Here is a 27381-nt window from a genome sequence, read left to right as displayed (position 1 = left end):
GTGATATGAAGCACAAAGTAGAATTTGGTGACCAAAAGCTGATAAGAAGCTGTGCGTGCTGGACTGACTGACTCGAAGAAGCTGTAGATGGAAAAGAAAGAAAGGAGAGGAGGGATGGGAACCATTAAATAGTTTTTGGAACGAGGTGATTGTTTGTGGCATTGTTTACAAAAGCATATAAAGTATAGGATTCGGTTCTCAAGGCATAGATAAAGTCTTTATTGGCGAGATATGGACCCCTTGTGGGCCACATGGACTCATAAACAAGAAGATACAGTGAAGAGAAATGTTTAAAAACATCGATGTCGGGCACATTCATAAAGTCAAACGTGTTGCCATATCAACAGACAAGAAATTTCGTCCTAATCGACGCCATCATCCCCGATCTCCTCCCACATGGCCCCAGTCCCAAAGGCAGTTGTAAACCTACGAGCCATGTTGTGATCCTTGATAGCAAAAACTACCTCCATATCATCATAAACTTCCACTCGCTCCGATCTCTTGGCCCGCGGCCCCAGCAACACCCTCCTCCACGACCGAGCAATCTCGTCGACTGGGTTTCCATATGCGCCACAGCCCCAAGCCCCTAGGACGACGCGTTCGATGTGACGAGATCGCAAGATACGCATTACACAACGCATATTGGCCAAAACCATATCTCTGTCTTTTTGTTCTGAATACGTAAGCTCTCCTTGCTGATTCGTCTCAACCTCTGGCAGACGTAGCATGGCTGCTGTGATGACATCGATGAAGAACTGATCTGCTGGTTTGAGATCAGATGGTTCTGCGTCCCACGTCTTGCAGACGAGGACATCGGGTGTGTAGATGGCGCCTATTTCAGGGAGACGGTAGAAATCTTCGTGGAGAGATGGATATAGAGTAGTTCTCGCGCATAGCCATTCTTCTTGTGATGTGGCCCCGGTTAGGACACCGCCGCCGGGACGAAGGGGAGAAGCCATGTTGAGGACGGCAATTCGGGATGGACCAGATTTAGACAGTCTTGAAGCAGCTTCTAGCGTATCGACGGGCCAGATTCGTATGTAATTGAGAGATTTCTGAGATATTGGAGCTGAGTCATTATCGTCTGTTTGCTTGGTAGACTCTGAGTTTGTAGTTGCTGCTGCTGGTGCAATGGCCTCCCTTGGAATTATTCGAGGTGGATCTATTATCAATTGAACGCTTTCAATGCCCTTTCTCGCTCTTGCATTCGACTTTAATATGGAAGGCACCTTTTTGTTGAGAAACAGCTTGGCCGCCTTGGCTCGTTCATCTCTAGACGAGCTCATGGCTGGGAGTGTAACTCGATAGATAACACCTCAACCACCTAAACTGAGTTTGTTTATACAAATAAACGTCCTGGCTTAATTGGGTTTCGCACGTTGACTCATCTATCAGAGTAAACAATGGCTTGAATGTTGTGATCGTCAGGGCAACTCCAAAGCTTCAGGCAGCCCCAGTTCGTTGAAGGTGCCTGAAACTAGCGGTTGAAACCTCAAATCTCACTGAAGCCTCCAGCTTTGCTTTAGGCGCAAGACTAAGACTCGATTGGCCGCTGCTTTTATGGAAGCACCACAAATGATCGTCGCAATCATCTCGTGACGTCATGGCTAGGTATGGAAGCAAGTTTCGTCCATCATCATTTAAATGACTGCAACGCAATACAATAAAAAATCTCCAAGATGAAAGAAAACTTCTCGATACTTTATTAATTGAAAAGCTACATCTCAGCGTAAGACAAATGCGCGTTCGGTAGCACAACACAATGTTGGCTTCATGTACCGGCGCGAGAGCCGTGTCCCGCACCCTGCCGCTGGTTTCCAGGGGACAAAGACAGAGATCGCTGCAGTTGCTCAGCCGGACGAGCCTTCAGTACAGATACCAATTCCCCGCGAGACAGTTTACGGCGTCTCAGAGCGTCCGTGAAGACGAGGCGACGGAAAAGGCGAAGCGATTACATGAAAAAAGCGACGAGCTAGAACACCATACAACCAAGCGCCATGGGTTACAGAAACAGGCAGACGATCGACCCTGGCATCGGCTGAGTGGGAGCAAGCAATACAAAGAAACATCACCAAATCCCTCTAGAGGGGACGATTCAAAGGGTACGTCAATGTCGGCATCAAGGTTGGTCGGCTTGGAACTAACACATCGAGATTGTAGGACGACTGCTTACGACACCAACCCGTTTGCTGAAGCTCATTTTACCCATGCCGTTCCACCCCGACCAAGATACCATAAACGAGGTCGAGGAGGGAACCCACAAAGACAACGGTAAACGGATAGAACCTTTGGCGCTTCTGGTACACCCCCAGCAGCCGCTATCTTACCTCGAACGACTTATACAGGCCGAGATTCCCCCATTGCAGGTCAATGGTCGCGAAAGGCTGCCCGACATCGTTTTCCGGGCCGAAGCCGACCACGAAGAATCTCCAGGGAGATCGGGGGAAGACTCCGGCAAAAGCAACGTGGCGTCGTATTCGGGCCTAGGTCGCGAGGCCCCTACAAAGGACGAAGAGGCGAACTGGGTTCGATGGAGCGGCAGCACGGAAGTTGGGGATTTCATCCGAGACGCGGCTCGCGGGCGAGAGTTTGCCATTAACATTGAGGGATTCAGCAAGGAGCTGCGGGTGGCTGTGCCCAGCTTCAAGGATCGGACGCATTACATGAGACTGCAGCTGCGGCGGATGTCGAGGAGTATCGATCAAATGGCCAAGATCAAGTCGGAATGCGATCTATTGGCGCACAAGGGAGCCCATCGTCTGGCACAGGGAGGTTTCGCAGCGCTGGCCGGGTGGTGGGGTGTCGTCTACTACGTGACTTTTCATACCGATTTCGGATGGGATCTGGTAGAGCCCATCACGTACTTGGCCGGGCTGGCGACCATCATGGGCGGATACCTGTGGTTCCTCTTCATCAGCCGGGATCTGAGCTACAAGGCGGCGATGAATGTGACCGTGTCAAGACGGCAGCATGCGCTGTATCAGGAGCGAGGATTCGATCCGCAGAAGTGGGAGCACCTGGTGCACGAGGCCAATGCTCTGCGACGAGAGATTAAAGCGGTGGCGACGGAGTACGATGTTGACTGGGACGAGATGAAGGATCTTGGGGGACAAAGCGTCAAGAAGATTTTGGAAAGGGAGAAGAACGGCAAGAAGAATAAGGAGGATATCGACGAGGAGGCGGATGAAGAAGCTAATGAAGGGGTACAGATGGAGAAGAAGGGCAAGGAGGAGCAGGATGGGCACAAGAAGGAATGATTTGATGAGGAATGTATTACAGCATCTTGTATTGTTAGCATTGATCATGGCGCCGGTAGCGTCGAAGTATGTGTATGCATGTGTTTGATTGTCGGATGAGGCGTGGTAAGAGCAGGCGAGCAACTGATTCAAGCAATTGAATTGAACAATTCATGAGATGAAAGATTCATAATCCCATAGTAAAGGCAACACGCATGTGCTGTGCTCCTCCACTAACAAAACCAGGCTCAAAGGGCTGACTGTCGTCGATATCGTCGGGTCAGATCATCGGCGATGCGATCCGCTGAACCGAGCCGCCTCGCCCTACCGTTCAATAGCTGGAGATTATTTTTTTTTAGCGTTGCCACAATGAGCTGTCACATCGTGTTAGTGAGGATGAACCGTGACCCTATTGGGGGGGGAGTTGGTGTGCAGAAGGGAATCTTGGCTTGGTCAGGCCATGATGTTTGTTCTCAAGTGGCGGCATGGGACGAGACGAGCAGGGAGGATGAAGCTTCATGATTTTTGTTTTTTGTTCTTGAAAAATTCCATGCATCCCAGAGAAGAAGAAAAAGAGAGACACAGCACGTGATGGTAGGTTGTTTATTGTCTTTGGCCGGGCTGTTGTTTATTTGATTTACCCCGGTGATACAGGCGCACTGTGGCAAAACCTCCCTCAAACTTACACGCGCATGACCCCATGATATAGATCCGGGGCAGCTCTAGGCCCGCTGTAGCTTCAGCTCTCAGCTCATGTCAACTCTCCAGTTTTAGAGCTTCAACTTTCATCTGCTTTTCTACCCCGCCCCCGCTTGTCTTTTTGCTCTGCTACTCTACTCCACATGCCATCTCGTATATCGTCGGCGATATCAAACCCCTGCATGCTACGATAACCCATCTATATCTTTTTCTTGGTGCTCTTCTATTTCTTGAGCTTCTTCTTCATTACATCTTTGAACATCATCGTCTCCAGCAACCCAATTCCATCATGGCGCCGCAGCTGCTGCATCTGCCAGATGGCCAAACCTTCACCGTCACGCCCGTCTTCGCCGGCCTGGGCTTCAAGAGCCACGAGATGAACATGCACCCCAATGCCTTCCCCATCGGCTGGAACGTCGTCCTGCACACCGAAGAACAAGTCGAATCACCCTTCGCCGCCGACGACGACGCAGCAGAAGATCAGGGCTCGGATCCCTCATCACGGCCGCCCTCGCGTAAGACTCGAGTCCATCCCTTTGTTCGCCCGACGCTGCAAAACGACACCCTCTTCATCTCGTCCATCTCCAACCCGTCCAACTCCGACTTCAAGCCCGCCGCCAGCCCCACGAGGCAGATTGCCATGATGATGTGGGTGACGCTGTACTGGTACTTTCACCAGCCCCAGCCGCTTCCACAGCTGCACACCGAGGCGGCCAAGGACACGCCGGACCATGCGAAACCCAATGGCGAGTGGAGGATCAACATCAAGCGCGAGGGCGTGCTTCGCGGCCGCAACTTGATCCCCAAGCTGGAGCGCATGGGATTGATTGCGGCTGGTGATACTTCATGCGGCACCGGCCTCGACGACGGCGGCGACGAGTGGGCGAGCATGTATGTCTCGAGACGCATGTTCTGGCAGATCCCCGGCCACCTGTTCCTCTTTACGCTGCAGCCAACTCAAAAGGCCAACTCGTCCGTCCCCGGGTCGCCCGTGAATAGCCGTCCGAGCTCTCCCGTGCGAGGCGAGTCCTCCTTCAGCCACTATCTGTCCATAGACGGCCTCACCCGTCTCGATAGCGACCTGCCGGGCGGGCCCATGCCGACCAGCGTTCCTCAGACTCCCGCCGTTCCCATTGGACCCTTTTACTCGACCTCGCATCTCCCGACCTACTTTCCTCCTCCTCCGCTGCAGTACACTTTCACAGACGGCGTTCGACATCCCGTGCGGCCGAAGCCCCATAGAATGGGCGAGATCTTCTACTCGCGCTTCGTCCCCAGTGTTGGCAAATACCTGTCATTCCGCGTCGCCTCCACGTCAACCAAGCCGGTGCCGTATCTGGGCCCCGTGGGAAGCAGTAACAACAACTCCCAGGAGCTCGCGCACTTGGCCGGCATGACGGACGTCCAGCTTCTGCAGATGTGGATGGCGAAGCCCCGCGTCAGCGAGTTCTGGGGCGAATACAAGCCCGGGTTTTTGGAGGGCGTGCTCAAGCTGCGGCACTCGTTCCCCGTCATCGCCTCGTGGGACGGCATCCCCTTTGGCTACTTTGAGATTTACTGGGTCAAGGAAGATATCCTGGGCCGGCACTTGGCGAATGTCGCGGGGGACTTTGACCGCGGCATACACGTCTTTGTTGGTGAGGAGTGGGCTAGGGGGCGGGTGCCGCAGTGGTTGACGAGTCTTGTGCATTGGTGCTTTATTGCTGATAACCGGACCATGAGCGTGTGTCTGGAGCCGCGGGTCGATAACGACAGGTAAGTCGAATCATTGTCTCCTTTATTGAAAGATAATCTCTGACTAATTGCTGGATAGGATGCTACGGCACTTGGACAAGGCGGGTTTTGGCAAGGAGAGGCAGATTTCGTTTCCGCACAAACAGTCGTGGTATGTGAGGCTGTGGCGAGACACGTGGGAGGGGCCAGCGTTTTGAGGAGGAGGAGGAAGAAAAGAAAGAAACTGTTATTGTAGAATGATTCGGGAGTTATGAATGGTACGAAGCATGGCAGGAAATACCCATATGAGCTGTTTTTAAAACTGAAAGATTGATGGCGGAGAGAGAGTAAAGAGTATGAAATTTGTACAAGTAGTAGTTTTTACACTATAAGACGAAAAATGAAAGAAACATCACTTTGTGATTACGGATTCAAATCATTGTTGTTCAATGTTTAGTTCAATCTTATTTCATATGGAAATTGTCCATCCCATATACCAGCCGGAATCAATCAATCAATCAACCCACCCTACGCCTCCCTCAAATGTTGGATATTTTCTAAGGTTATCTTTTTTACAGAAAAAAAAACACACGAAATATAGCAAGACACACAAAAAAAAGCATTCTAGCCGACCCATCTGCGGGCGCTGCGGAACATTCTCAGCCAGGGACCAAACTCGCCCCATTCCTCGATATCCTCAGGAGGAGCATAGCTCGTAATGTCAGCCATAATGGTACGTTCGGGATGCGGCATCATGGCGACGACACGGCCATCGGGACTGGCCACACCGGCGACACCCATCGGGCTGCCGTTGGGGTTATACGGGTACTGCTCCGTGACGTTGCCGCGGTTGTCGACGTAGCGCAGCGGCACCATGCCGGACTCGGTGAGCGTCTGGAGGGAGTTGGGCGAGGCAAACTTGGCGCGACCTTCACCGTGGGAAACGACAATGGGAAGCTCGGAGCCGTTCATGCCGTGGAAGAAGACGGAGGGCTTGGACTTGTCGACGTGGACCTTGACCATGCTGTAGCGGGCCTCGAACTGCTGGCTGGTGTTGTCGACAAAGTTGGGCCAGTCCTGGGCGCCGGGGATGAGCTCCTTGATGCGGGTGAGCATCTGGCAGCCGTTGCACACGCCGAGGGCGAACGTGTCGGGGCGCTTGAAGAAGGCGGCGAATTCCCTGCGCGTGTTGTCGTGCATGAGGATGGACTTGGCCCAGCCCTGGCCGGCGCCGAGGACGTCACCGTACGAGAACCCTCCGGGGGCTGCGAGACCGGTAAAGTCGGCGAGAGAGCGGCCGTCGAGGACGTCTGTCATGTGGACGTCGATGGGCTCGAAGCCGGCAGCCTTGAAGGCGTAGGCTAATTCGGCGTGGCCGTTGACGCCCTGTTCTCTGAGAATGGCAACGCGGGGGATTCTTCCAAAGAAGCCGGTGATGGACGAGGTGATGGGGAGGATGTTTTCGGCGGGTGAATAGGACAGCTTATAAGTGATGCCCGGATCCGCAGAGTCGGAAATGGTGCCAAACTCGGACTCGGCACAGGCAGAGTTGTCTCTGATCTTTTGCATCTCGTACGAGGTCTTGGACCACCACTGCTGCATCTCGGTTCGGTCCAGGGTGGCAAAGGTCATGCCCCCGTGGCGAATGTTCAGGCTCTGCTTGGAGGTCGATCGGACAACACCAAACTTGCGAATTAGGCCGGGCGGAGGCCCGCAGGTAGCGAAGCATCGCTTGAAGTTGATTTCGTCCTCAGTGCGGATCTGGAACACGGCACCAAGCTCTTCGTTGAACATGGCCTCGATGATATCTTCCGGCTTGCCCGACTTGGAGATGCCATCCAGCATCATATCAACGCCGCAGCGGCCGGCGAACATCATCTCAGCAACGGTGGTGATAAGACCACCATCGGATCTGTCGTGGTAAGCCAGGACGACACCGCTTCGGTGAAGCTGAGACAAGGCATCAAAGTAATCCGTGATGAGGTCAAAGTTCTTCATGTCAGGCGCCTTGTCGCCAACGGCACCAAGAGACTGAGCGAGTGCTGAACCGCCCATGGCTCTTCGTCCCTCTGCAAGGTCGACGAACATGAGACTGGTCTCGCCCACGTCCTCCACGCGACGGAGCTGGGGAGTCCAAGTGCTGCGAATGTCACGAACTGCGGAGAAGGCGGAAATGACGACGGAAACTGGTGCCGTGACGTTCTTTGAGTCCTCCTCGTTCTTCCATGATGCCTTCATGGATGTCGAGTCCTTGCCGACGGGGATACTGACTCGGAGCCTGGTGCACATCTCCATGGCCGCTCGGACGGCTTCGTACAATGCTGCTCCCTCACCTGCGTGGTTCACGGCGGCCATCCAGTTGGCAGAGAGCTTCACGCGGCGCAGATCGCCGGCGACATCAGCGGCACCAATGTTCATCAAGCTTTCGGCAATGGCCATTCTTGCAGAGGCTGCCGGGTCAATCATGGCGAGCGTTGGTTTCTCGCCCATAGCCATGGCCTCACCCCCCTTCTGCTTGGTGCCGATATGGAACGACGTAGCTGTCACCGCAACGTCGGCAACCGGTGTCTGCCATGGTCCAACCATCTGATCACGCACGGTGAGACCACCAACGCTTCGATCGCCAATGGTAATCAAGAATGACTTGGAACCAACCGATGGCAGCAAGAAAACACGCTCAACGGCCTTTTTGAAAAGCTCGGCACCGCTGAGTTCTCCATATGCCTTCTGGAGGCTAGAAAAGGCGTTGAAGGGAAGCAGAGTGGGCTTTTTGGAGGCAACATCCCGCTGGAGCAAGCGCTTGGGAGGGAAAAGGGCGTCCATGGGGAGATCGATGGGCCTGGGGTACTCCTTGGACTCTCTGTCTGTGAGGATCAGGCTGGTAGCTCCGTGCTCGTTCTTGGAAATAACAGTTCCGACATCTGAAAATCCGCATCGTTCTCTGCGGCAGATGCTTGTGAAACGGTTCATGCTCTCGGCGTTGATCAGGAGAACGTATCGCTCTTGGGCTTCGTTGCACCAAATCTCCAATGGGCTCATGCTTCGGTCCATGCTTTCCACCTGGCGAAGCTCAAATTTTCCTCCAAATCCAGCGTCCTTGACCACTAGTAATGGTTAGATCTACATTAAGTGTGTAATTGATATTCAGAGACTCACACTCGGGCAGAGCGTTGGACAATCCACCAGCGCCAACATCGTGAATCATGGCAATCGGGTTGTGTTCACCCAAGGCAGTGCAAGTGTTGATGACCATTTGAGCGCGTCGCTCCATCTATGGTATGGTTAGCTGGATTTCAAGCAATTTACAAATCATACAGTGTCATTCGGGCTTACCTCTGGGTTACCGCGCTGGACACTGTCAAAGTCGAGATCGGTGTTGCTCTCTCCACCGGCACTACTGGAGGCAGCACCGCCACCGAGGCCGATGAGCATCGCGGGACCTCCGAGGACAATAACGTGGGCGCCTTCCTGGACATATCGCTCCTCCTTGAGGGCGTGCTGGGGTCGCACAGATCCAAGACCGCCAGCAATCATAATAGGCTTGTGGTAGCCGCGCCAGTTGGCAACGCTTGACACGTCGGGGTCTTCCTGGGATTCTTCGGGTGTCAGGAGAGTTCTAAAGACACCTGCGAGAGCCGGACGTCCGAATTCGTTGTTGAATCGGGCACTGCCGATGGGTGCCTCAAGCATAATGTCCAGACTGCTAGCATAGTGGCGAGGTCGGCCAATGTCGCTCTCCCAAGGGGCGTGGTTGTCGGGGATGAGCAGGTCCGAGACCCAGAAGCCGCTCAAGCCAGCCTTTGTCGTAGAACCTCGCCCAACGGCACCTTCATCTCGAATCTCTCCACCTGAGCCGGTGGCTGCTCCAGGGAAAGGCCTAGTGGCAGCAGAGTCAGTTTCCAGATCATAAAATATCATACAATCAAGATGGATGCCAAGTTCCTCCCGTGTGCTGCAACGATTGTTGACAAGCAGAGAATGCAGATTTATCCCTTGGTAGATAGTAAATGCTACTTGGAAGAACCTACGAGATGGCAGTGGGGTGGTTGTGAGTCTGTTCAATCGAGTCAGAAACCAGCAGGCCAAGAAAAATCAATCAACAGTCAGCAGCCTTACCTCAACCTTGGTGAGGATATGGACGACTTCTGGAGTGAGCTTCCAGGAGCCAGTAGAGTAATCAGGAGCCCAGACGTTGGCGTTGTCGCCTTCAAGGACCGCCGCATTATCGCTGTAAGCCGAGACAGTAAAGTCAGGCGTGGTCTTGTGGGTCGTCTTGATCATCTCAAAGAGACTCTTGTCCTGAGGGACGCCATCAATGGTCCACGCCGAGTTGAAGACCTTGTGCCGGCAGTGTCTGGATACAAATGTGAGCATCCCACTCGAGGGTTAAACAAGGATACACTCATACTCTGAGTTGACCTGAGCAAACATGAAGAGCTCCACATCATGGGGCGGGCGTCCAAGTTTGGTGAAGACGTCAACGAGGTACTGCATCTCGGATTCGTCAAGACTGAGGCCCTTCTTGACATTGTACTCCCTGAGAATCCGAAGAGGGTCCTCCTTGTCCGCGAAGATGTCGACAGCAACCAGAGAAGACGGCGCCTTGGACTCGAACATCTGCACCAAAGACGGCGGCTCAGCAGTCCACAGCTCCGTCATGCGGTCGTAGAGCACATCGCGGAATGTGGCATCCCGGCCCTCGGACAAGGGCTCCTCAAACTGGATAGAGATGCGACGGCCTCGCTCAATGCGCAAGACTCGCTCCCTGAGGCCGCAGACGTGGGCGATGCTGGTGGCCTTGGAGCTCCATGGCGAGATGTAGCGAGGCGTTGCGTAGATCGTCAGGGCGTTTCCGGGACTCTCGGAACCAAGCCCCCAGCCGCGAACGTCCTGCAGCAGCTCCTCAACCTGCTCCAGAGTATCGTGAGACGACACCTGCAGGTTCACATAGTAGATCCATTGGCCCTGGATGTCCTTGACCTTGGAGGGGCTGGACTTGTCGATGAGCTCGCGCAGCTTCTGGGCATCCGAAGGCGTGTAGCACGAGCCTCCAACAAGAACCTCGTACGGCATATCGAAGATTTCTGCTTACTGAGCAGAACAACGCAATGCCATAAGACAAAACTAGAGCTTTTGCTTTTGCTTTTGTACCGGAGGAGACGATGCACCCCAAGCAGAGCAAAAGTTGTGATGAAATTCTGCCCCTCTCTTATCTATCAGTTGAGTCTTGGTGGGGTGAAAATTTTCGGACCGGCAATCGGCCGCTGCTCAGCCAGGAAATGTTGTGTCTGGCTCTGGGGGTACTTGTGCTTTGCCTCTGCTTATGCTCTGAGAGGAGGTACTGTTTTCTCCTCCACTAACACTGAGCTGGACTACCTAATTTTGTTGCCCATGCGTCACGGCAAAGATTCTCCGTAGCGGCAGCATCACGAGAGAAAAAGTTTCTGTTGATTGATCCAACAATATGAGTTATTTCTTAGTTGAACTGAAATTAGTTTGATTGGGCTATTGGTTTTGATTCTATTATTGTACTAGTAATGTACTCGTAATCGTAATTGGTACATGAAATCTATGAAGCGTGTCAATGGTGAGATACTCCCCTCTATCAATCTAATGCATCATCTACTGTACTAGCCTCCAGTTGACGATCATTTTTTCTTGCTCCACAGAAACAGTTGAAGCTATTTTCCCCTTCAGGTTGTTTCACACAACAGTCGTAGTACTACAATGAATGGTTATGTCCATATAATCAGGACATGTTGAGTCAGTGTTCTTTTTATTTCTGGTGTGAATATTTCTGCTCTCTGGGGTTACTCTGCTCGTTCTCTTTCACCCAAAGGCTGCCTCGTACTCTGCCACGCTTCTGGTAGCACCGGCTAGCCCCGGATTGAAACAAAGAGAACAGAGACCAGAATGGAAAAAGAAAGGAATACAGTGAAACAATTCTCATAGTGATTAGTCGTCGCTGGTGACTTTGAGCTGATCGCGAGTTTGCTGTATTGTTCAGTCAGACATCCCACAGCTGACGAGGTTGTGGCTTGCAGCTTCTACACCATGCGCCATCCCATCCATGGATTTTGAGCTTTTTGTAAAATAAAAGTGATTCGCTTGCTCCACAGCCGCCAATCTATGTAGTATACTTATCCTTGGATTAACGAGTCGCTATTCACTCTCCCAATATGGCTATTCAGTTCGCACGGAGTTCAAGCATCGGAACAGGATGCGATGAAAGCCTCTTATTTCCATACTACTAGTAGGAGATGCACTACTCCTTGGGTGTCTGCTACTGTCATATCTTGCTCCTAACTACTGCTACTGTAGCTGTAGTCCTCGAGCGTCTAGTATTATCACCGGCCTTTAGATTAAGACACGGAACGCTGGATAGCAAATCTTGGATGTTGAATAGCCACCCCCTTACATCAACGTAGCAAGATGTGCGCATCCACCAATATCACAGGGTAGGCCCCAGATCAGTCGACTCTTGAGGCACTGATCGAAGTGGCGTCGATATACCGTCAGATTCTACCCATGTTTGCTATAGTGGGGAAGAAGTGCCAATTGTCGAAGCCTTCCAAGATGTAATCGCATCAAAGTCAAACCTATCATATGAAGATTTGAGCCGGCAAAGGCTGGATCTCGCTTGTACCGTGGGAAATAAATGACTCTATAGGCTCCGTGATTCGCATCAGAGATTTAAATACAAGAATTCATGTCACACATTCGCCTGTCAACTAGATTTAACCTCCCTGTTGGCTCTTCGGCCCGAGATCCCGCCAACCACCAGTGTCACTGCCTGGTATTGCTGCCAATGGTGCTAAAAAAACATGACAAATGAGAAGGAAGACATCTTCTCGTTGTTCAAAGATTATTCAGAGTCTAGACGAATCTTGTGACAAGACTTCCCGGCTAGTTGCGAATCCCCCCGCGTTTGCATCTGTAGATCTGTAATTGGCACACCCTTAATTCTCGCGTGATCTGCAATCAGAGGTAGATTGTGTTTCCAACTCGGGACCCTCCGATAGATTAGAAGACCCCTGCCATGGTTACCTTTTCGCAAGAAATCCTCAAAGTTGGAGTGCGTAGATACGTTATTGGCACGACCTTGTTTCGCGGTCCACGTGGATTTTGCGCGAGAGACACGATGACGCCGAGTAAGGGTCTCGATGCTGCCTTGTATGTGTATCAAAGATGCACCAAACTGTCTTACTTGACTAGGTAACAATAGATGATGCGTCAAGCACTCTGGCTCGGGTCAATTCACTTCGGTATCAAAAAGGACTCTCGATTTAGTGTTTGCCCACCCCCCTGGAGCACTCGACACTCCCCGCGTCAAAGTTGCGCCAAGAAGCGAGCAGTGGACAGCTGATGGCAGTTGATCCCGGGAAGGAGGCGGTTTCAATCACTGCTCCCCATTCACTGTTCCCTCAGGCCTTGGAAGTGCCGGTCCTGCTGCTTTGGTGCACCTGTCAGGCATTGATAAAGCCGCCTTGCTGATTCTCCTTCTTGCCTTTGGATTTTCTCTCTCGAATACCGGCAAAGCGTTCACTCTGCACGTTCTTGAACAAAACTCCCTCGAGAGGATCTCTCGTTACCTACAATCTTCACTACACCGCATCAATCTCCAGCGCCTTTGTCTGCTCTGGTTTCTTGCCTCCGGCCATCTTTTCGACCTTTACCCGCTGTAGAGAGAAGAATCGACAAGACTTCACGATTTCTGCTGCCCTCGTTCGAAAAACCCAGTATGAATTCCTCTGCTTCTTCTTCGTCCTCCCCTCTACCCTTGTGGAAGTCAAAACTTACCTTTTGCCCCTGACATTTGCCACTGTCTAGTCTACCACACGCAGTCGCTTTCCATAGAGACACATTCCAATCTTCCTATTCGACAAGATGGATTCCCAAATCTGCCGAGTCTACAATGTCGAAATGCGCTTCACCAGCGGCAGCAAGCACTTTGCCATCTACGTTGCCAACGACAACGGCCCCGGACAACTCCTCCACGTCCGCTGCGCTGTTGGAAAGGCCGGCATGATGTTTGAGAGGCAGTACTTTGTTGGTCATGGACCAGAAGCACTCTCTACTTTCGTCTCCAAAAGCCCCATTGGCAACGTTAGAATCGAAGATTTGGATCGACTGGCGGATATCTGCGAGGCTATTGGCGCTCCTACCGCTCAATATGTCAACAACGTCTGCCAGTGTGCTACTTGGGTTCATCAAGCTCACATGGCTGCTAAGGGAGCCGGAGTTCTTTTTTGAGCGTTTAAGAATATGGCACCTCGTTTTTGGCAGTGCTGGCGATAGCAAGGTACGGATACGCGATTTGGGTCGATCAAGGACGAGCCAGCATTTGTCTTTTAGTTAGTTTGGCATGTTCACGAGATAGTATCATCTCGAATTGACATCGGTGGTATTGGGAGATTATTAACTCCTGTTGTGACAGCCAATTTTGCTCAACATATGACGCTGCTCAAGGCTTTTACGGGCGCAAGTGCCCATGGATGTCCGTTGTATATCCAAGTAATGGAATCTAGTAAGCCTAATCATTAGCATAATGCAACTCTGATCTATGCACTCATGCTGTGTGTGGCTCTTACAAAGACCATGCTGGTGTTTGCCACTGTTGAGAAAGCAGACATATACATCAGCGTAAAGGAGGCTCGCACAATTGGGCCCAAGAGACCAACTGACTCTTGATGATGTGCTCAGCAATTCACTCAAAAGCGCAGATATGATGAACAAAGGGGACGCCATTGTAACACAGACACGTACTATGGCATGATTCTCGGAGATCTGGATCACAAAAAGAGGAGTGATCAAGGCAAAGAGGTGGTTGAACAAACTTCCTCTTTATTGTCCTCGGCCAAGTCCATAACAAAGACTATATTCCTCTCGGTAGCCTTTTAGACAAAGAAAGGACGTCCTCCCTCTTTCATGGATTATCTTGGACAACAATGTGTAACCTGAGCCAAGGTATCCTTTGTCCGCTTTCTGGCTTCGATGCTACCGATGAGTTTGGCGCTTTCTGCATCAGCCAATACCTTTTCGGCTTCGGTTTGCTTTTTGTGCATCATGACACGGCATATGGTAACAAGCCAGGGTGCTTTTGCTCGAGGACCAGCAAAACGGCGCGTGTGAATCGTGGCACGGCATATGGCAACAAAGCTGAGATTCCAATTCAGAGCCTTTCTGCCAAGAGGGCAATGCTAAATGCCCATGTGTGAATCGACAGCCGCAGCTCCTCGGAGAACTATAAAACCGCGGAAGATGGGCGCCGATAATCAATGGTGGAGTGGCATTCAAAGACCTTATCATCATTCCTCGCACATATAACTCAATCTTCTATCGGCAAAAAAGATCACCAAACACTCTTGAAAATGCCTAACCCGTCGACAGAAGAGGGACAAGCTATCCGTGCCCGGCTGGTCAAAAATCTCATAGATAGAGACGTTCTCGACTTTCTTGACATCCAAATCATTTGGGAAAGAGGCCGGCGTTATACCCTTTTTGACACGATCAGAGCGTTCAGTTTCCAGGTAATGGGGGTTCCAAAGGCAGAGATTGTGCGCACTGTCGAGGAGAAATTTACGGAGCGGGACCTGTCTCCTGAAAAGCAAAGGGAAGTCTTCATTCATCTCGCCTGGTACTTTCGATGCCCCAGTTGCAAAAAGACCAGGACGGCCGACTATTTCGAGAACACGCAATTCAAACTCTGGGACAAGCGGGGAGAGCCGAAGTTGCGGACCAGCGGTGATTGCAAATCCTGCCAGCAACAGCCAAATGCGAATGAGTTTGAATTACAGAATGAACACTATACGTGGTGATAGAAGAGAAGATGAAAGTCAGCTATAGACATGGATCACGATTAGGGCATGGGGAGGGAGGTGGTGATTTGAAGCTTTTTGAAAGAGAACACCTGTAGCTTCGTCTTGGGCCTCTAGAGAGGCATGAATAAAACAGCAGGTTGGGGTTACTCATGAGAGTTGACGCTGCTATGATTGTGCTGAAACCCCATTATGCCGTGGCGATGATTGAAAGTCTGAGTTCGTTTGTCAAAGTGTTGTCAAGTGGCTTTGCGAGAGCTGAGCAGCTGGCCAGAACGGTCCAGTCGGTTGCGAATAACTAATCACTGCCAGCTGCTGATAACTTGAACCTGCCCTTGTCGTCATCAGATAGCAGGCCTCATCTTGAATTTTCCACCTATCAATCCTATCGGGGTTTTTTTAGGCTGCGGAACCTGTAGTAAAGATCCTGAATGCGGAATATGTTGTTCAGAGACTGCAGCTTGTGAATGATGAGCTCAAATTCTGCCAAACTTGTACGTGTTTATGATCTCTTCCCAGAGGCGATCGATCCCCAGAAGAGCTGCTGTGCAGCCCCTACGAGTTGCATTCAAACGAGCAAGGCATGTGGCTATCGGAACCGGAAAACGATGTTTGTTAACCATTTGTGCTCAGTCTTACGGTTCCTTACGATCCATTGTTCTCAAAGACACAAAGAAACACGACATCAGGAACTCTCAACCACCCGTCTCCGGTCCCCAGGAACTCGTAACTACCCGACGCCCGGCTCCGAACAAGTCACAAAGCACATCTATTCGGCATTCGGAGTACTTGTTACGATTAGCGCCATCTCCGAGTTGCAGAAAGTCTAGTGTGGCTATAACTCGCATTCGCTTGCGATATGTGGCGCGATCGCGACAAGGGTATTGCATGAGCCGGAATCCACAACCCGCGGCAGGATTCATACCGTTCGGCCTGGCTGAATTAATGACGTCGGATCAGTGGCGCGTTTACTGTTCGCGTTCGTCACTGCATGGCCCCTTTTGGGTATGTTTTCGATGTGCATGCTATGCTGTAAGGTATGACGACTTGTATTGAGCCTCATGGCCGCCAACTCATATAAATAGCTGAACTCTGTCCACTTCAATCCCGATGTTCAATCAGAATATATCCTACATTGCCAACGATATTCATCAAGGCACACAAACAAGAACAGCACAATGTTTGGCCATTTGATCGACCAAATATCGCAAGTCTATCCACCAAAGCCGTCCTTTGTCGAAACAGAACTATCAGACCTCCATGGCAAGGTAATCTCCTTTTACATCCAATGCATACCTGACTCATACTCACCATCGTAGGTGTATCTTATAACCGGCGCCAACACTGGTCTTGGCAAAGAACTCGCCAAAATTCTCTACGACAAAAATGCCAGCGTATACATCGCTGCCCGCTCAGAAGAAAAGGCTCTGGCTGCCATTGAGGAAATTGAAACATCTTCACCGCAGTCCAGTGGCAAGCTGGCATTCTTGCCCCTCGACCTTGCAGATTTGACTACGATTCCTGCCTCGGCGAAGAAGTTCCTCGATAGGGAATCCAAGCTGCATGTTCTTTTCAACAATGCTGGCGTCATGAATCCAGGCAAAGGATCGACTACAAAGCAAGGCTACGAGCTTCAACTGGGAGTGAATAATATCGGCACCTACTTCTTCACCAAACTTCTGTCACCTGTTCTCGTTGAGACAGCCAAGTCAGAGACGTCCGGAACTATTCGTGTGGTATGGGTTGCCTCATCCGCTGCTGAGTCGCCGGCCGTCCCCAAGGGAGGCGTCGACATGAAAACGATTGGCAAGCGGACAGAGGTGGGTGACTTTACAAGCTACGCTCTCAGTAAAGCGGGCAATTACCTACATGCCGTTGAAATGGCAAAGCGTTTCAAAGATCAAGGCGTCGTAAGTATCGCGCTGAACCCAGGGAATCTCGATTCAGAGCTGTGGAGGACCCAAGGAACGGTTGCTTCAAAGTTCCTCAGGATGTTTGTCTTGCATCCTCCCAAATACGGTGCTTATACGGAATTGTTCGCTGGATTATCGCCGGCCGTCACAATGGACCGTAGTGGTGATTGGGGTAAGTCTATCCGTCCTTTCTCAACATGATGACACAAGCTGACAATCACAGTTGGGCCATGGGGGCGATTTTTGAGTGTACGGGACGATCTGAAAAAAGCCTCTGAGGAGGAGAGCAAAGGTGGTCTGGGGACATCCAAGGCCTTTTGGGAATGGACTGATGAACAAGTACGACCATATGAGTAAACGGAGAATCGGTCACTTCACTCCTGTATATGATACATAATAACTCAACTTTATTTCAGATGGATACTTTAGCTAGGTGCATGGGTGCTTCAGAGCGTATAGAAATTTTGATGCTTCTCTCAACTGTCTGTTCAACCGCCCAACGCCAAATATTATTGACTTTTCCAATGGAAAGAAAATCAACAGTCTTAAAATTTCTTGGCCCACTTGAGGTCCTTGATATCAGCCGGGGAAGCAACACGCACACGCGAGCTACGAATCTCGGGGTTCGATAGGATACCCTCATAGTTGGCGGCAAACTCGGAGCTGCTTGTGACGCCATGCTTTGCGGCATCTTCATCGACTTCGACCCGGAACATCAAGTACACCTCGTTCACGCGCACATTAGTGTTCTCATTTTCGCGGGCAGCTGCCGTAGCCATGGAGAACAAGGGGCCCTGCGTCATGGCTGGCAGCGCAAAGATGGCCATGTCGCCTTGTGAGCCCGTGCAGATGGTCCACGTGCTGCCGGGGTGGTTTTGTTCCTGTAAATACTCAATGGTGTCTCGGTACGCAACTGTGGTTTCGAGCACATTAGAAGGTAGACCTTGAAGCAAACGAATTGGGAATCTCACAGAAGTTGGCCTCCAAGGACATGTTCATGTTTTTACGGAGCCTCTCCGTAGTAATACTTTTGAGAGGAATATCGACATATTCACCACCAACTGAACGAGAGAGCCCGTATTAGCAAAACACAAATTCTATATGGCATTAGCAAAAGGAGAATTACCAACCGCATGTGTACACATGTTGGAAGGCTGGTAGTTTACCGGCCTTGACCTGGTCGACAACACTTTTAATTCCTGTGTCAGACGTGACGTCTGCCTCAATAACTTGAATGCCTTGAGATGTGCCGACGTGTTTATAGAGCTTCGCAGCTGAGGCTTGGTTACGAACGATGGCCAAGACCTCACGCCCAGAGTTCAGGGCACCTTTAACGGCAGCTACACCAATGTTGCCAGTTGATCCAATGACCAGCACACGCTCGGGCATTGTGTATAGAATTTGTTGTTAAAGTGAAGTGATTGAGAGATAGGTTAGCTGACGGGCAATAGTGAGTGGCTGCGGAGGCCGTGCTTGGTCGAAGTCGTGACAAAACATAACGAAATCTATGTGAATATATACTCTTCTCCCTTCTCCTTATCCAATCTCAATTATTGATGCTTTAGAGAGCAAAATTGATGTAGACAAGATGGAAAAGTCGGTATTCTTAGCGAGTCCGAGTGCCGAGCAGATTACCAATACTGGAAGGATTCTCTTGGGTTTAAAGCAACCAACGCATCTCGCTGCTGTAGAGAGTGGATACTCGGACAATACGGTTTGGGTCGGGCGGGTAAGTCGATCTGACAGTTGAATGGTCCGGTTGCTTAACCCCTGCTCTCGGCCGTCGAGCTCCGGAATCCTTTATGAGAGCTACCGGGAATGTGATTGATACATGTATGTACCGGCGGAGAACTCCCTCTTTGATCAAGGATAAATGGTCTGGACATGAGATGAACCCCGAGGTTGTGTTTTATGCAATAGTATTGGAAATCATTTGTCAGCTTCCTAAGGACGTTTGTAAATGTCTCCGAGTTCATGTGTGCTCCTAAACATGCGCAGTTCTCTAAGTGCCTCTTGATTCTTAGCCTTCACTACCTAGGTATCTATAACACACTAAAGACTATCTTGTTCCGTCATCTCTAAACCTAGGGGAGTGCCGACTTTCAACTCAAAATGTCAGACTGTGATTCACCATCTCCAAATACATCAGAATAGGTCAAGGTGATGAGGCAATAACAGCCTCGAGCTGCCACCGATATGTTTCAGAAGACCGATGAGCACAAACTCAACAATGAAGAAAAGGAAGACGGAGATCTGGGACTGGGCTTGATTCTGTTGAACATGTTCCTGCCAACTCTAATGGCTGCAATAGATCTAACGAACACTTCGAACATTGTTCCCTTACTACTCATCTCTGATAGGAATGATATTCACAACACTACATCGTGATTACGGCAATTCTTGTAACTACCAGCGACTTCCATAAGTCGGACGATATTGACTAATATAGTGAAGTCGTTTTCACCACCGTTGGTATCACGTTTGCCGTCAATCACAAGATTTACAGGTATTTTCGGGTCGTTATGTCTACCTCGGCTGCGTACTCCAACGTCTGGTCGTCAGTACCATCGCCGCCCTGGCTCTAAGCAGTATTACCGTCATTATGGGGCGTACCATTCATGTCTGGGGCTTTGTAGGTATTCTGGGCGACTCGGTGCTCTCCCTCTTTCAAGACGGCTACGTTTTTGCCTCCATTGTTCATGCAAAATGAGTACATGACTTAAATACTGCTGCCCATGTGTGACTGCATCTAATCTATAGGTATAATATGATAATTGATTGCACATTTTTAGATATCAATATGCTATTGAGTCACACCTGAAAACAACTCTAAGCCTTGATCTGACCTCTGACCATGTACTCTGTTATCTTGTGCGTGCACTCTTGCTACTACAATGCTGCCATGGAATTAACTGCGAACTCCCACTAATGCGGGCGAATTCATGTATCCAGATAGCCTTGGTGATTATTTCTCAGGACGCATTTGCTCATGATAGCAACGGAGCTGAAATTGATGAGTGAATTTTTTTTTCTCTTTCGCCACCAATATATTCGAAAATGGTTGCTGATACAAAGGTATTCCCATGAATGCAACCGCACTTGATTGATACATACCCTAGAAGATGACGAGCGATATCGGTTTTGACGCAGCCAAGACCTGCCATTGCCACCGGGAATTAAATTGGGAAGCGAGCGGGATAGGAATTGATCAATACTCCCGTGTTTCTGTTTTTAGCCGGGCGTCTAGACTTTTCTTTTCTTTCTATTCAGATACTGCTGCTATCCAAAGCTGTTCAGCTATTCAGTTGGGGCGTATCGTAACAAGGAAAGATTGGAACCCTGCTGGTTGTCTGTGCTGAAGGCCGAATAAGATCGTGGGATTCCAAAATTGGCACTCTTCTCTTTTGCCAGATAAGAATGAGTGCCATGGTCGGTAATATCCTTTGTGCTACCAATAAAAGCCATCATGGCAATCTTCCGACCACGCGGGGCCAGGTTGAGGCAGGGGTCTGCAATCTCACCTGCGTGCTTCCAGGGTGCACAGCTGTTGAGAGTGAGAAGAATACATGTACCTACATTTGATGGGGGATACCGGACAAGTGCTGGTTGCATACATGGACCTGCATCCAATATTCCCAAATCAAGAGATGCCAGACCTTGGCTTCCAAATTTGGCAGCGGCAAGTTGGGGGCGCAAGCAGCCTCAGCTGGGCATCCCAAGGGATAGATTGCTGTTGTGTTACACATCTAAGACAAGGTTATCGGCATATGCAGGACTCGACGCCTTCATGGCAAACTTGCGGCAGAGCTGAGAGGGAAACTGTATGTGCGGGATGGCAGCTATTGATTGTGCCGCCAAATATTGATTGCTGGCTGATTGTGTGAGCGGCGGTGGAAATTAATCCTGGTGAGGCGTTGGGGGCGGGAAGAAGCTGAACTGCCGATGCTTCTTTTTTTGGTCCAGAGCAAAGTTTATGTTCCGAGTGCAAGTCATCACTTGAGCATTGTGTTTGTATCAAGTCTTGGACCTGTACATTTGATGCTAGATATGTAGACCCGTGATGAACCCAGACTGCCTTGTACTATGTACAAGGGACGGATCGGCGAACCTGAATGATGCATCTAAACATGCTTCTTTGTCCACTGTGGAACCCCCCTGGCACGAACTCTTGATTACATCCACGCGTGTACATGGATCTTATCTACACGTATGGGTATTAATCTCCATTCACCATCACCTAGTCGTCTGTACTTCATTGTCTCACTGCTGCATCTATGTATGATTCATCCTTCCATTGTTCTCTACAGTGTCACTGCGACAACTTGGCATAAATGCGGCTCTAATACTGCATGTCTCCGGCATCAAATGTCTTGGACCCTCGAGATCGATTTAACTGTCCAGGCACCCCTATGCCGCATGCGCCACCGAGCTTGCAGGGGTCCGATGCTGTCAGGCACCCGCTATTAGAGCGCGGATGGCTCTGATTAGAGCCCCGTCTGAGCACTGACAGGCCTGACGCCAGGCTCTATGCGGCTACTGGCTCTGCTCGTGGCGTCTTGCAAAGGTCCCGAAGTCCTCGGGCTGTGTTTGTGTTTGGCCCACGCCCGTTCTCTTCTTCTTTGCTCCCTCAACCTCGAATCCACACACGCCGCGGAGACTTGCCTCAACCCCCTGGTTCGTTGTCATTCCCACATGGACCGGCACACGGCGAGAGTGGGATTGGTTGGGCTCGTGCGTTGGATATTTTCCAGCTGGCCTCGGGCTGCCTCTGCTGGACTGAGAGGGTCTGCCGTCCACGTCGCACCGATGGCTAACGCTTCCATCCAATATTGCCAGCATCGTCGAGCCGCGTCTCCACCGACCAGCCATGGCAAAGGCGAAGGCGCAAAGCAGGGGACCGGATAAGATGGCAAGATGCCAAGTACAGACCCTGCGGCTCGATCCCTGGTCGGACAGCGTGGTTCAGCTTTTGGTGACCCGAAATCCGGTATCGACTGCTTGGCGCTGAGATTTCACTCTCCATGGACGGCTTGGTTATCGATCGTTTCGTTTCCTTAAGAAGAGCCAGTCTCCCCTACTTCGCTTGGTGCTGGCCATCAACAACTCCTTGTCCCATCGTTGAAACCTGCAGCAATGGGGCTGGCTGTGCTGTTCATCACGGCCTTTGTCGGCCTGGCCAAGGGCCTGGCTTCGACCGACACCATCACTTGGGGTGGTGACAATTCCAGAACTGGATACCAAACGTAGGATAACCCCCCCATCTCGTATTGAACCCGTACAGCAGCTAATGTACAAGCAGCAACCACAACATGGATCCCTCCGTCGTTGGGAGTTCTTCATTTGGTCAACTGTTCCAAACTCGACTTCCCGGCACCTACGCCGGTTCTGCCGAGCAAATCTTTTCTCAGCCTCTCGTCTATACGCCCAGCGGCGGGACTAAGCAGTATGTGTATATAGCCACACAACAGAACAATGTTTACAAGCTCGACGCAAAGACGGGCGACATTGTGGCCTCCAGGAATCTTCACATCCCTTTCTTGGCTGCAGACCTTGATGGATGCGTTGACATCAATCCCAACATTGGAATCACGGCAACGGGTGTGATTGATCCTGATACCGACACCATCTACTATACCTCAAAGACATATGTCGACCAAACGGCAGTCAACGTGCCGCAGGGCCGTGATGCTGGCCGATACTTTATTCACGCGTTAGACGCCAATGATCTCAGCGAGAGGCCCAACTTTCCAGTTCCTCTTGATGGAATTATTGCCCGCAACAACGACTTGCGAATGTTCACTGGTGGAATTCACCTCCAACGAACCGCCCTGCTTCATAGCGGTCAGTTTATATACGGTGGGTTTGCGTCACATTGCGTCCAGTACAATTTCACCGGCTGGATCATGGGCTGGGACAAGACTACTGGCAAGGTGGTTGAGCACTACGCCATGGAAGGCAAGGGCATTGCAAACGATATCAAAGGAGCAGGCGTTTGGATGTCTGGCGGAGGCATTGCCTCTGATGATGCTGGCTCTATTTGGTACGCGACTGGAAACGGCTACGCATCTCAACTAGCCAACGTTCCCGTCAAGGGCTTCAATCCCCCCACGTCGTTGGAAGAGGCGGCTGTTCACATGACAATCAACTCGAACGGTAGTCTGAGTCTGGTGGATTTCTTCATGCCCTGGGAGAAACAAGCCTTGGACGGTGCTGATAAAGATCTCGGCACCAGCCCTCTCGAGATCCTGCCGAGCGAATTCGCTTGTGGCGATGTAAAGCGCATTGGCGTTGTTACTGGCAAAAGCGGCAAGACATACTGGTTGAATTTGGACAACTTGGGTGGCTACAGAAACGGACCCAACAATTTGGATGATGCTATCCAAGTCTACCAGAACGACAACTCCGTCTACGCCGGCGCCGGTGTCTATCCTCTAGAAGGCGGTTACATCTACATCAACGTTATCCAACACCCGTCCAATGTCTTCAAGTTTTCATGTACCGATGGTGTTGCTTCGTTTACCAAGGTTGCCACGACTCCCGAAACGAATGCCTACATCCTCGGCGTCAGCCATGGAACCACCACATCTCTCAACGGTCAGCCGGGAACTGGTCTTCTCTGGGTGACGGACGTTCAAGGTTTGAATCTCCGCATCTACGACGCCGTCCCCAAGAATGGCCTGCTCAACATGATTAATTCGTTCAACATCCCTGGCGTCATGAAGTTCACCCGACCTGTCTTTGGTGATGGCATTGTGTACGTCGGTACCAACCAGGGCCTTTTCTACGGTTTCGGATCGCCCGTCAACGCACCTCTCAACTGTACATCTCCTGTTGCCTTTGGAAATGTCGATTTGAAAACATCCAGCGCTTCCCAGTCTGTCGAATGCACGGCCCTGATTGACATTACGGTCACTGGCGTTGGGCTTGACTCTTCCAAAGACTTTGGCATATCCGGTCTTCCCAACACACCTCTCCAGCTAGCAGAAGGCGAGTCCTTTACTGTCCAAGCCAAGTTCAGTCCAACCGCTGTTGGTCTCATCTCAAACGATATTGTTGTCAACACCACGAATGGTGTTGCCGGCTACAGCCCCAATACCCACGCTCGACTGACTGGAACTGGCCGAAGCCCTGGCCCTCTTCTGTCTGCAGCCCCAACGACAATCACCTTCCAAGGTGTTGTTACTGGGCAGGACCCCGACGGCGTTACAGAAACTCTGATACTCAACAATCTTGGAAATGGACCTCTGACTATCCAGAGCGTTCTGTATTCATCAAATAGCTCCTCTGGCCCTTGGCAAACATGGGGCGGTTCGGGCAATTTAACAGTAGGCAAGTTTACTTTCCAGAAGATGCCTACTTCTCTCGGACCTCAATCGAGTGCCGCCATCCAGATTCAGTTTGATGGCTCCGAAAGTGGTACTTTCTCCGGCTTTGTCACGTTTGTATCCAACGGTGGCAACCAGACGGTTTCTATCGCTGGTTCTTCCGGCCCTGCTGCCGTTGCACTGCTTGAGTTTCAGACCCCTGATGAGTCTGGTTGGACAAGGTATGTCAATGGCACTCCTTTTACCTTTGGAAATGTTACCCAGAACAATGGTCGCTCGCTCAAGTTCCGCATTACCAACAATGCAACAAAGGGCGGTGTCAACCTGTCTCTTACCGTTTCAAAGCCACCCTTTGGCGTTGCCGGTCTCATTCGAGCCATCAACCAGGTAGACCTTGCAGAGGGAACGTCATTGGCTCCAGGAGAGAGTGCGAATGCCACTCTCACATGTACCGTCCCCAAATCTCAGTGGGATGTCGATCCTTATAACGGCACTGCACAGTGGACTTTGAACACCAACGACCCGAGCCTCGGAAAGCAGTTTATCCAGTTTTTCTGTCAGGCTGTGTCAGAGCAGGCTCCTCCTCTGCTGCCCAACAACGACCAGAGCCGATACCGATATATCGGATGCTACAAGGAGAACAATCCAGACCGCCAACTTTCCAACCAGCTTTACGGAAGTGATGACAGCACTAACGCTATGTGTGTTTCTGCGTGCGCCGAGAAGGATTATGCCTACTGTGGCACTCAATACCATACAGAGTGCTGGGGAGGCAACACCATTCCCAATCTCAAGGTGGACGACTCCAACTGTAATTACTACTGTGGCGGAGACATTAATCAGGTGTGCGGTGGAAACGGCGATGGTACTGCGGCGTATATTTCAGTCTTTGCCGATGCCCTTCAACCTGGTGATGGCTCAACAAATCCTCCACCACCCACCGGAGGCCCTGCTGTCAATCCCGGCGTTGATGGTTATGCCAGTATTGGATGCTACACCGAAGCTTCCGACGCGCGTGCTCTTCCCCATGGAGTGGAAACTGATAAGCGGACTGTGGCTCAATGTGTTGATGCCTGCAAAGTTGATCATTACACTTATGCTGGTGTTGAATATGGAGGCGAGGTGAGTCATTTAAATAATGCTAGTTTTCGATGGTGAGCTGCTAACCTTGTGTCCTAGTGCTGGTGCGGTGATTCTTTTGGTGACGGAGCAGTTTCTGCTCCCATCACAGATTGTGCAATGACTTGCAATGACAATTCTACCGAATATTGTGGCGGCCCGAATCGTCTCAACGTGTATAAACTCGACACTACCATTGTATCCACGGCAGCTTCTACCACTGTTGGAACAGCCACTGTTACTTCTCCCCCGAGCGAAAGTACCACTACGTCCCTTGATGAGAGCACGACCACTTCTCCCCCAGACGAAAGCACCACGGCAATTGCAACTACAACGAGTGTTTCCTCTAGCAGCCCGACGCCCACTGGCCCAGTTGTTAATCCCGGGCAAGATGGCTACGGAAGCATCGGATGCTATACCGAAGCGACAGACGCCCGAGCTCTTGCCAATTTCATCGAGACAGCCAACCAGACGGTCGCCGACTGTCTGCAGGCGTGCAAGGCAGACGGCTACAACTATGCCGGCCTTGAATACGGAGGAGAATGCTGGTGCGATAATTCATTTGGCACGGGGTCTATTCCCGCCCCTATTGAAGACTGCAGCATGACTTGTAACGGCAACTCGACAGAGTATTGTGGTGGTCCCAACAGGCTCAACGTTTACCAGCTCAAGAAGTTGGCCACCACAACCTCTGTGCCCGTAACCACTGTACCCGCAACTACTATCTCTGCGAGTTCATCGACTACGTCGATTGCAACTCCTACCGGCCCCGCGATCAAAAAATATGTCAAAGGTTACACATACCAGGGATGCTGGGAGGAGCCGCCCAACGATCGAGCCATCGTTGAGCAAATGTATGCTGACGACTCGATGACGCTCGAGTCTTGCGCTGATTTCTGCAAAGGCTTCACTTACTTTGGAACCGAGTATGGTAGGGAGTGCTATTGCGGTAATGTCTTGAAGGAAGGCAGCCAAAGGGCTGCTAATCAAGATGACTGCTCGTTCACTTGCACTGGCAACGACAAGGAATTCTGCGGCGCTGGATCCAGACTCGAGCTATACAAGCTCTTGTTGAATGCCACAACAACTGCATCACCATCTAGCAGTCCAACAGCACCTAGTGAGCCATCTAGCACCCCGACAACGCCCAGTGGTGTTACGGACCCCGTCATCTTCCAGGGCAACAAGAACTACACCTTCTACGGATGTTTCGCTGAGCCTTCGGCGGGCAAACTGATGGACAATCAAGCTTACAACAACGACACCATAATGACGCCCCAGGTCTGCTTCTCTCACTGTGCGCAGTACAAGTATGCTGGCGTCGAGTATGGCCAAGAGTGTTGGTGTGGCGACACTGTGAATCTCGCAGGCTGGGAAGACTCTACGCCGGGCAAGAATGTGACGGTTGATGAGTGTAATGTTGTGTGCGCTGGAAACTCTACGGAATACTGCGGTGCTGGAAATAGGCTGCTGCTGTATGTGAAGAAGACGGCTGTCAGTCGACGATGGTGAATGAATATGAACGCAGGGGGTGTGATGGGAGATTGAGAATATAGTG

General features: G+C 51.0%; 9 protein-coding genes across 9 annotated transcripts; 6 read left to right on the top strand and 3 right to left on the bottom strand.

Annotated features, from left to right (window-relative positions):
* Window positions 1-362: 362 nt before the first annotated feature.
* Window positions 363-1286, bottom strand: Triagg1_10515 (uncharacterized protein; the record flags this gene model as incomplete). The annotated part of the gene is made up of 1 exon (XM_062894595.1): window positions 363-1286. The coding sequence occupies one exon, from the start codon at window positions 1284-1286 to the stop codon at window positions 363-365; it is 924 nt and encodes a 307-aa protein (XP_062750547.1).
* A 476-nt stretch (window positions 1287-1762) lies between these two features.
* On the top strand, window positions 1763-3257 carry Triagg1_10514 (uncharacterized protein; the record flags this gene model as incomplete). The annotated part of the gene is made up of 2 exons (XM_062894594.1): window positions 1763-2102; window positions 2161-3257. The coding sequence occupies 2 exons, from the start codon at window positions 1763-1765 to the stop codon at window positions 3255-3257; spliced, it is 1437 nt and encodes a 478-aa protein (XP_062750546.1).
* Window positions 3258-4224: 967 nt separating this feature from the next.
* On the top strand, window positions 4225-5866 carry Triagg1_10513 (uncharacterized protein; the record flags this gene model as incomplete). Its single annotated transcript, XM_062894593.1, has 2 exons — window positions 4225-5690; window positions 5749-5866. The coding sequence occupies 2 exons, from the start codon at window positions 4225-4227 to the stop codon at window positions 5864-5866; spliced, it is 1584 nt and encodes a 527-aa protein (XP_062750545.1).
* Window positions 5867-6272: 406 nt separating this feature from the next.
* On the bottom strand, window positions 6273-10721 carry Triagg1_10512 (uncharacterized protein; the record flags this gene model as incomplete). The annotated part of the gene is made up of 6 exons (XM_062894592.1): window positions 6273-8752; window positions 8805-8919; window positions 8982-9525; window positions 9677-9702; window positions 9765-10002; window positions 10057-10721. 6 exons carry the CDS (start codon window positions 10719-10721, stop codon window positions 6273-6275), a joined length of 4068 nt encoding a protein of 1355 aa, XP_062750544.1.
* A 2814-nt stretch (window positions 10722-13535) lies between these two features.
* Triagg1_10511 (uncharacterized protein) lies at window positions 13536-13901 on the top strand (the record flags this gene model as incomplete). The annotated part of the gene is made up of 1 exon (XM_062894591.1): window positions 13536-13901. The coding sequence occupies one exon, from the start codon at window positions 13536-13538 to the stop codon at window positions 13899-13901; it is 366 nt and encodes a 121-aa protein (XP_062750543.1).
* Window positions 13902-15019: 1118 nt separating this feature from the next.
* On the top strand, window positions 15020-15466 carry Triagg1_10510 (uncharacterized protein; the record flags this gene model as incomplete). The annotated part of the gene is made up of 1 exon (XM_062894590.1): window positions 15020-15466. One exon carries the CDS (start codon window positions 15020-15022, stop codon window positions 15464-15466), a length of 447 nt encoding a protein of 148 aa, XP_062750542.1.
* Window positions 15467-16644: 1178 nt separating this feature from the next.
* Window positions 16645-17736, top strand: Triagg1_10509 (uncharacterized protein; the record flags this gene model as incomplete). The annotated part of the gene is made up of 3 exons (XM_062894589.1): window positions 16645-16734; window positions 16786-17551; window positions 17603-17736. The coding sequence occupies 3 exons, from the start codon at window positions 16645-16647 to the stop codon at window positions 17734-17736; spliced, it is 990 nt and encodes a 329-aa protein (XP_062750541.1).
* Window positions 17737-17924: 188 nt separating this feature from the next.
* Triagg1_10508 (uncharacterized protein) lies at window positions 17925-18768 on the bottom strand (the record flags this gene model as incomplete). Its single annotated transcript, XM_062894588.1, has 3 exons — window positions 17925-18292; window positions 18351-18440; window positions 18510-18768. The coding sequence occupies 3 exons, from the start codon at window positions 18766-18768 to the stop codon at window positions 17925-17927; spliced, it is 717 nt and encodes a 238-aa protein (XP_062750540.1).
* Window positions 18769-22512: 3744 nt separating this feature from the next.
* Window positions 22513-27335, top strand: Triagg1_10507 (uncharacterized protein; the record flags this gene model as incomplete). The annotated part of the gene is made up of 3 exons (XM_062894587.1): window positions 22513-22622; window positions 22679-25826; window positions 25884-27335. The coding sequence occupies 3 exons, from the start codon at window positions 22513-22515 to the stop codon at window positions 27333-27335; spliced, it is 4710 nt and encodes a 1569-aa protein (XP_062750539.1).
* Between the last annotated feature and the right edge of the window lie 46 nt (window positions 27336-27381).

This window comes from Trichoderma aggressivum (assembly GCF_033847375.1).
Source record: "Trichoderma aggressivum f. europaeum strain CBS 100526 chromosome Unknown scaffold_075, whole genome shotgun sequence".
NCBI classification, from domain to species: Eukaryota; Fungi; Ascomycota; class Sordariomycetes; order Hypocreales; family Hypocreaceae; genus Trichoderma; species Trichoderma aggressivum.
Note: the sequence above shows the minus strand (reverse complement) of the source record. Positions and strands in the feature narration are given on the sequence as shown.